At 45.0% G+C, this 8,777-nt stretch overlaps 1 protein-coding gene across 1 annotated transcript; it reads left to right on the forward strand.

Annotated features, from left to right (window-relative positions):
• Positions 1–62: 62 nt before the first annotated feature.
• Positions 63–5,315, forward strand: LOC147225111 (uncharacterized). Its single transcript, XM_086163352.1, has 6 exons — positions 63–229; positions 1,640–1,747; positions 2,744–2,883; positions 2,979–3,075; positions 3,146–3,270; positions 4,281–5,315. The coding sequence occupies exons 1-6, from the start codon at positions 145–147 to the stop codon at positions 4,455–4,457; spliced, it is 732 nt and encodes a 243-aa protein (XP_086019478.1). The 5' UTR covers positions 63–144; the 3' UTR covers positions 4,458–5,315.
• The last annotated feature ends 3,462 nt before the right edge of the window (positions 5,316–8,777 follow it).

Consider the following 8,777-nt stretch of genomic DNA (forward strand, 5'->3'; position numbering starts at 1 on the left):
GCCGAAGGGCGGATCTGCGGCCCCTGAGTTCACTTTAAAAACATCCTGCGCGCCGCCCGAGATGACCGACACGCTTGTGTATCGTCACCTCCTCCATCCTCCTGTTCCTCCTCCATCCTCTAGCCTCCAGCAGCCGCGGGAAGCATGTCAAACTCGGACAGGGTAGTGTTGGCTCTGGGCGGAGCGGGGACGGTGGGCTCCGGGATCGTGAAGGCGCTGCTGGATAAAGGTAATCTTTGCAAAGTTTGTGGAAATGCGCGCTTTACGCACGTATCCATCTCTTTACGCAGCGGTGCTTTGCATTAAACTTAATGAGTTTAAAGAGTGGACAGAAACAAAGTTGTTTGTTTTTGTTTTTCTTTGTAACTGTTGTGGTGTTTTGAAAAACTGCATGAACAGCTCGATCGATGTCTGCGATCCAAACGGCGCACAAGTTTGGAGCAAGTCAGCTTTTACGCACAACCGAAGGTCGCGCCGGTTTTACGCACTGAATTCCTGACGCGCAATTAAATGAAGAGAATGTTTTCTAATAATCTTTACAATGATACATTTCTTTAATTTTCTTTACAATCCCGATGTCCTGCTGAATTTAACACACACGTGGATATTTCATTTAATTATTTAGTTGTGTTTTTATGCAGTAGAAGCTTGGCTCTTTGAACTTTTTACAGACTATCTCACGTTGGTTGAAATATTCTAGCAGCTGCATAGAATTAAAATCCTAAAACTGATCTTTCTTACTCTCTCTCCAAATTTGTGTCTGTATGTTTTTTTATTTTAAAATCTATTATTTTCTTTTACGCTTCCAGCTATTGCAGTCAAAAGGCTGATTTTGACTGCATGTAAAAGGGACAGTACTGTGTTCCGACTCAAACTGATTTAAATTGAATTCTATATTTTTTAAGGGAAGAAATTGTTTAGATACAGCTAAATCAATAAATTAAACTCCAGAAGTGCCCAGAGATAGACATCAGGCAGGGGAAATTGGCTTAAATAATACTTATCAGCATCTCCTGCAAACAGCAAAACTCAAAAATGCTAGGAAACGCAATGATTTCTAATTAAAGCGTGCCGTAAAAATGTATGATTTTATTTTATTTTTTATTTAGTATGAATCATTTTTATGGCTCTTTTCAACTGTTAAATGACAACAAATGTTAGTGTGCACTTACAAGCATTATCGTCTTTCAGAAAATGCACTTATCTGTGATTTTGGTTTGACTCGCACCTCCCTGGTCTTTAGCAGCTGTTTCCAGCCCTGTAAGAGTTGTTCCTCGTCAGTCGTTCCTTGCTCTCCTGCTTCTGTTTGTGAAATAAGGCTATCAATGGGGCAGCTGTGATGAAAGGACGCGGGTATTGGATTAATATTGCATGTCCGTAGTACTACAAGTACCCGCTGCAGCTGCTGCCATCTGTTGCTATGTCACATTTATCCCTCCAATGACCTTGATAAACAGATTAGGACGATGTAAATACACTGGTGAATGATCATTTTCGTGTGACTGGGATTAGCATAATGATATGTGTGTTAAAGGTACTGGTTTTGACTGTACACACAATAGATTTGTGAACAACCGCTACGCATGTGTGTGTGTGTGTGTGTGTGTGTGTGTGTGTGTGTGTGTGTGTGTGTGTGCAGGTTACAAAGTGGCAGTGATCTCCAGAGACAGCAGCCGGCTGGAGAGGCTGCGCTCCTTCGTCTCTCCCGGCACGAAGGACAACCTGACCACGATAGTGGGGAACGTGGGTATGTGAGGTCACGGCAGGGTCGCGCTCCACCCACATTCGTTTTGATCAGAATTCATCCTGTCGTCTCTCCCCCTGCATAGATCCGATTTAATTTTCATTAGCTGTTTGAGTTCTATTTCAAGTTAACGTTGGTGAAAGGCAGGTGTTTTCATCACATAGCGAGTAACATTAGATTTTTCACCCAAATGTGACCTCTTTGGTCGGAAAATATTAACATAAATATTTGTCATCTGGGACAAAATATTCTGTGAATCACGTAACAAACAAAAACATGAATTCATTCATTCATTAGAGGCAGGGAACACCCTGGGATGGTCATGCAACCATTCATCCAACCATCCATCATATTGCAACATACAACCATTCACCCTGTCATTCACATATTATATAGAGACCTGTAACCATTCACCCTCTCATTCATACAGCATATAGGCATACAAGTAATCACCCTCTCATCCACACATGTTGAAACATACAGTTGCTCACCCCCTAATTCATACATCATATAGAGACAAACATTCATCCTCTCATTAACACATCATACACAGACATACAACAATTCACTCTTTCATTCACACATCTGGCAATTTGGGGTCTCCAGTGAACCTCCTGCATGTGTTTGGACCGTAGGAGGAACCCAGAAAACCCGAAACCTTCTTGTTGTGTGGCTGAAATGCTTGTGCCACCTTGCTGCCAAAACAAAAACAAACAAAAAAAAAATGACCCCCCCACCCCCACCCCACCCTCAAAATATCAATGTATTAAGTTATTTCAAGGTAATATCTTGCTTTTACTAAAAAAAAACCCTCACAGTTTGGTTGGTCAGAGCCTGAAACAATGGCACAGCTGGACCGACACGATACAGATGCATTCCATAAAGTCCAGTGAGCGCGAGCCACGGCTGTACATCGGACCAAACATCCTGAGGAGTCGGTCTGTCCTGACCCGAGTCACACCAAGCAGGGTCTCAGCCGGGTCCCCCGTCTGTCTGCAGGGTCCGAGGAGGGGGCGGAGGCGGCCAAGCAGGCCCTGTTGAAGGCAGTGGGAAAGGTGACTGACATCTTCTCCTCTTTGGGCTTCAGCTGGTGGCAGGGAGGACCCCCTCACACCCAGACCCTCAAGGACCTGCACTGGGTAACACAAGCCGCCCCTCTGAAGAAAAGAAAGGCTTGAGTGAGTGGAAGCTCTGATGGTGAAAACCGTCTCTTTGCTCCCCTCCCCCCCACCAGGTCATCGACACTTTGCTTTTCAGCACGTTTGTGTCGTGGAAGACCTTCTTCCCGCTGGTGAGGGACGACTCCAACTGCACCTATACCTTCATCACAGGTGAGACAATTTGAGATTTTTATGGATACCAAGAACCCGAATGAGTCTGTTTTGCTTTGTTTTTTTACAGGAGGAGCCGGAGAGAAGCTGCTGATGCCCGGGACCGGATTCTTGACGGTGGGAGCTGCCAGCACCCTGGCCTTCTGCCAGGTACTACGAGAGGAGTACCCAGAGGTGCCCTGCAAACTCAACCAGGTGAGACTTTAATGGGATTACCCAGCGAGAGGGCAATTAACAAAAGCGGCGGAGCTGATATCGGATTTCACGCTGACCTCAAGTGTGAGAGTCTCAGACTTTGTTGTTTTGATTCTCGGCACGAGATGGAAAAATGACAGAGGTGAAAAAGAGGTGAAAATAGAGGTGAAAAAGCACGCCTGGTTGGTTTAAAACTCTCTTTCACATGAAAGGTGATCGTGCATCAGGTTCTCTTCATGCATTTTCAAGTGAAGATGTCAAAAAAAAAACTCATAAAGCTGGATTATCAGCTTGGTTTTTGGCCCCACGGCTGTAGATCAGCGGGTGCTGACCAGCTACATGCGTTGAATAAAAGCTTCTACTTTCTATTGTTGCTTCAGCGTGAAGGCACATCTGAATAAATCTGATGGAGGGGAAAATTTCCCCCGGCTGACCCGAAATCTTGACACAAAATCTGGATAACGAAATGTGAAAATGACAAAACTCTAAACTAAAGGTTTTGTCTGTTGGCTACAAAAACATCCAAAAACATTAAGCTGAGCCATCCCGCAACAATCAGCTTGTGGCAGCAGATTTCAAAACGCTGTGGAAATACTGACAGTTCCCCGAAACGTCTTTCTGGGGGGGGCATTCGGCCGTCAGCCTGGACGTCTGCCCCGCGAGAGACGGCTGAGGAACGTATGAACTTCGGCTCGCCCTCCCGGTTTCGATCAGGCGGCATAAATATCTGTGAGGGACTTCCACCTGCGAGACCTGTGCGTGCTGTGAGGGGAGCATTAGCTAGATTTTAGGTGCGCTCACTTTCAGTTCGCCCTCCAAATTAAGTGGTTTAGATAATCTGGATTAACAGTTGGCTTCTTTGCAATCCCTCTGACCGACTGCGCGGGTGGATTTTCTCGCGGCGATGTCACTCAGCGTAAATAAGAGTTTACAAAAAAATATGAGCGAAATAAAAACGCCGACAGTGGTAAAACGAATAAAGGGATCATCTCAAACCCTCCTCCATGTAGGTGAAGATCGACACGGGGGTAGCCACCCCGGAACGGATGGCGCCGGGCTATCTGAATCACCTGGACCTGGGCGAGGCTGTCGCCAGCCTGGTGGAAAAACGCAACTCCTCTCACAACGTCTTCAACATCAACTGCCCGGCTGACCTAAAGACTGTCCTCTTGGAGGGGAACCTTTAGACCTGCAGGCCCACCCTACCTTGCGGTCACAGATCAAGCGTCTGCACCTCTCACAAACATAGCGACAGTCTTTTCTCCCCTCCCCCCAACTCCGATACTCCTTGCACAACTCCATGTGAACAGTCCGTTCTAGCCAAGTTTCTGTATTATTAGTGCCCGCTTCCTCTGCTAGTGTCCAGTTGTGTGATAGAGGATGTATATCAAGTACTTTGTCATTGATTATTGTGTCTGTATTCACTTTGTCACCCCCTGCACGTTAGCATTTATCGACTGATTATATTCCAGAAATGGGTATGATAGCCCTGCCGCGCTTCCCGGTGCAGCCTGCTAAGCTGACGGAGCCAAATGAAGTGTATCAGGTGTATCAGGCGTAGCGCGCAGCTTCACAGAGTCCATGAAAAGCAGGAATCCTGACGTTTCACCGGAAGCTCTTGAAATATAAAACGGCAAAAAACTTGGGCAAGCCAAAATGAACACGACTGGATTCTTGCAGACGAGCATCGATAGCTATTAACAGTCTTTGCATTGCACCCTCAACTCCCAGTCGATTGTGTTATGAAGAGCTGGTGTTTTGTCGGAGGTTTTGTTTTTTTTTTCCCGGAAAGCTACCGAAAGTTATCAGACGTAGCCTCCTACAATTCTGGCGTCAGGAAGGTGGAGACGGAGGGTGTTTTCTTTGAGTACGCGCCCCATGAGAGGCTTTCATTGTGGTATTTGAGGAATAGAACCGTGTTTAATAAGGAAAGTTCCACAGCATGGCATCCCCTCTTAAAGCCTCTATTTAGAACTCCTGTTATTCCTACTTAAATGTGCAGGTTTTTGTATTCCGAGAGTCAATAAAGGAATTTTCTCCAGTCATCATCTGATGTCCTTTGTTTTTTTTTAATCTAGAAATTTCACACCAGTCTAGGGGGATTCTGTAGAAATCAGGGGTTCTTTCCGCCGTGTTACGGAAATGCAACAAATGCTAATAACGGCGGCACCGTAGCGTGACTCTCTGTCCCGTTCACAGGCACCAACTTGGACCCCCCGCAGATCCCTTTATCTGCCACCAGTATTTGGGGCAAAAATGCCCCTTGGATGAACTAAACAAACGTTTGGAGGTCACAACAGGCTGGGGTGCGAAAGGGGCCATTGTTGTCGCTGTTTGCTTGAACAAGCGCTTCAACAACAACAAGAGTCATGCCAATAGAAAGACTGTAGTTTGGGTTGGACAACAATAATGGATGAATAAACAAGAAAGGAAAGCAGAAGAGGCGTGATTTCAGTATTAGCAGTGTGTGTGTGTGTATGTGTTTCACAATTTGTTGTTGTGAATATGAAGGCTCAAAGCTCAATTAGGCCAAATTCTAATTAAACATCAAGGGAAAACCCATCGGGCCCGGTTTGTCTCCCTCTTCAATACTTCTTCAGCTCGTGAAAAAAAAAAGGCCATACAAGGTCAAACACACCCACTCGACTGTCTATGCTCACCGTCCGAGGATGATCTCATCTCATTCTAATAGGAAAAGAAAACTGGCTTTTGTTTAAGGGGGAACGAGGGGCCGAGATCTTTCCAAATGAGGTTCGGCAGATTGAGGATCAGTCAGGACGGCAGAGCGAAAGGGCAGATTCGGTGAAATGAGAGATAATTGTAAGGGTCATTGGCTTTGACAGGTCAGAAGAGCAGAAGAGCAAATAAGCACAAAGAAGTGTCATAAGTGTAAACTAGCATTTGACGGGAAATTGCGAAGTCTCTTTCGCCTCTATGATGCGTCCTGACGCATAATTTTTAGCTATTCTGCATTGGGGATTCCACACCTGAGGCAGGCAAGATGAACAGTGTGTCCCGGAGCCTTCTCAGATTTTGGGAAATTCTGATTTTTGGGAAAGCCAACTGGAACACACCTCAAGTCGGAAATCGAGACAAACCTCATCAACCTCGCCTTTGCCATCCAAAGGTATTTGCTCAGAGTGGCAATGATGCCCTGGCAGTCATTTGCCGGCAGTTCTTCCCGATATTTCCAACATTTAATCTATAAACGCCTCCAGCAATATGTCCTTGTTCAACAAGAGTCTGGCTTTGTTTTGGTATTTTCTCTGGCGCACTGTTTCAGCACGGATAGTGAATTTTTTTGGAATCGACAAATCCCCTCACAAGTTATCCACTAACAAAGCTGTTAATATCAAATGTGGCTGACATCAGGTAACTGTGTTTGTTTATCTGGTTTTCTATCTCGTTTTTGGAAGCGATATTGTAGCGTCTTTAAGGAACTGATATTCTGACAAGTAAACTACTACATACATGCGCTTTTTACTGAAGCCTTATTCATATAACGACAGAGACACAAAGCATGTTTAGGTCAAGACAACTTGCTCAGGTTAAAGGAACAATAATACCGATTACATTTTGGTAAAACAAACAAACAAAGCTCTGCAAGCAGAGTTTTCCAGTGCCCTGGTAATACAGTTCTGGGACGCTGATCCTAAATCTGATACCCAAAGGTCAGGAGGAACCAACTACTCACAGCTCCGGTAGGATATCGCGCCCCAGCTCCTGCTTCTCGGAAGAGGGGAAGGCAGCCCAGATGAGGTTGACCATTACGGTGCGGTTTCTCTTCACGGTTGGATGGACTGCAATGAAACGAGTACAAAATGTCAAGATCCTGCACTGGATGAAAAGTAATTATTTAGATGATGAAGATCCTCAGTGTCACAAAGGTCAAAATTTCAGCTCATGACCGGATGCAGAACTAGACTAGAACTACATCCAATTTGCACAGGTAGCATGCTAGCACATTAGCATTCAGCTCTGACACAACTTCAGTAAGAATATGCCACACAACCACTTGAACTACACTCATAAGTAGGTTAGGATGTCTTTCATGAAGAATTCGTTGTAAAGTTTAATCAGCGAAATTAAGACGAAGAGTTGCCGACATTGGAACCGTGCGGTCGACCAACCAGAGACCTGCAATTCCACTTGGATGGATCCCATTTTCTCTCAGAGGCAAATGAGTTTTGTTTGAGTATCATAGGTGACAAAGAACGGGAAGACACAAAGAGGAGCCCTGCACTGCGCCGCATAACACAACATAATAATTGTCTGAGTCTGAAACACAGAGATGGCGACCGGTGAGGCGGGGCAGTTCAAAAGTTGAATTAGGTGGGTGTCAACCTGCTCGCCTGCTTCTGATTAAGGCTGGAGTGGTTGAGGCGAGGAGGATTCCAGTTTTACAGCACACAAAGAAACAAACACGGGGGACGTTGCCTATCGTGAGAGCGGCAGGGCCTCGGCACCGTGGCTCGCCGAAGCTAACCATCCCAGGAAACACAACAACAACATTGCCAAGCAACACCGCAGACTGAACGACAGATGTTTGTTAACCCGTTAGTGCAGAATTTAAAAGCTAGCTCCAAAACACTACTTTTTTTTTTTCTAGTGAGGACGTCAAAGGGTTTAAGTATTATTTTTGTAGGTGTGTATGTGTCTGTAGGGAGACTTACTCATTGTTTCATAGAGGGAGGGATACAAAAAGCAGGGAACTCGCGCCTCGATCTATTTAATATCAGCTTGTATCAGAACTGTAGTTTATAAAACTGGGGTCGACAGGGTGTGACATGCACACACACACACACTTACACAAACACTCTTACTGCATCAATAACACACTTACAAGACAGACCTCTTGGGCTGTATATTCGCTTATGTGTCTATTGCAGTGTTGTGATACCAGCATATGATAAGGCTGAAGGAATGTTGTGGAACACTTGCCATATTTAGAGTATTTGTTTGGAATTTTGGCCGCACAGCAACTTCAGACTAACTCGAGGTCACCAGAGCCAAAACACACTATTAATAGATGGAAGTGTGCCAGGGTGTCATCTGAGGTAAGTCAATTACAAGCTAATTAGGTGAGACTTTTTGCAAAGTGTGACAATGGGGCGTGCAAGGTTCTTCCATCAGGCGCCACGTTCAAATGAGCAAGAGCGGTGCGCTTGTTCCTCTCACCATGATGCGTGTTTTGCATGAGAGGAAGCCTTTGTCCGCACCGGCATCAGTACAAAGAGCCGGTCGGCCTGGTGTCGTATGCATCCGCATTGTGTTCTGCCAGCCGTGGGAGGAAATCAAGATCACACTAAACAAGATAGAAAAGTTTGGAAAGTCAAAATGCATTTACGATCCTCAGTAAATATGTGTAATGTATGAATTATGCAAAATAAAAGATCGATAGAGTTGCCTAAAACCTTTGAAACGCAAATGTGAAACGTTTCTTGACATTTTTTTAGACAATATTAAAGGGGGAAAAAAAGCCTTTATTTGTTTTAAATAAAAAAATT

Source organism: Fistularia commersonii, chromosome 17, assembly GCF_037954325.1.
Source record: "Fistularia commersonii isolate RoL2024-O1a breed Wild chromosome 17, RoL_Fcom_v1.0, whole genome shotgun sequence".
Taxonomy (NCBI): Eukaryota; Metazoa; Chordata; class Actinopteri; order Syngnathiformes; family Fistulariidae; genus Fistularia; species Fistularia commersonii.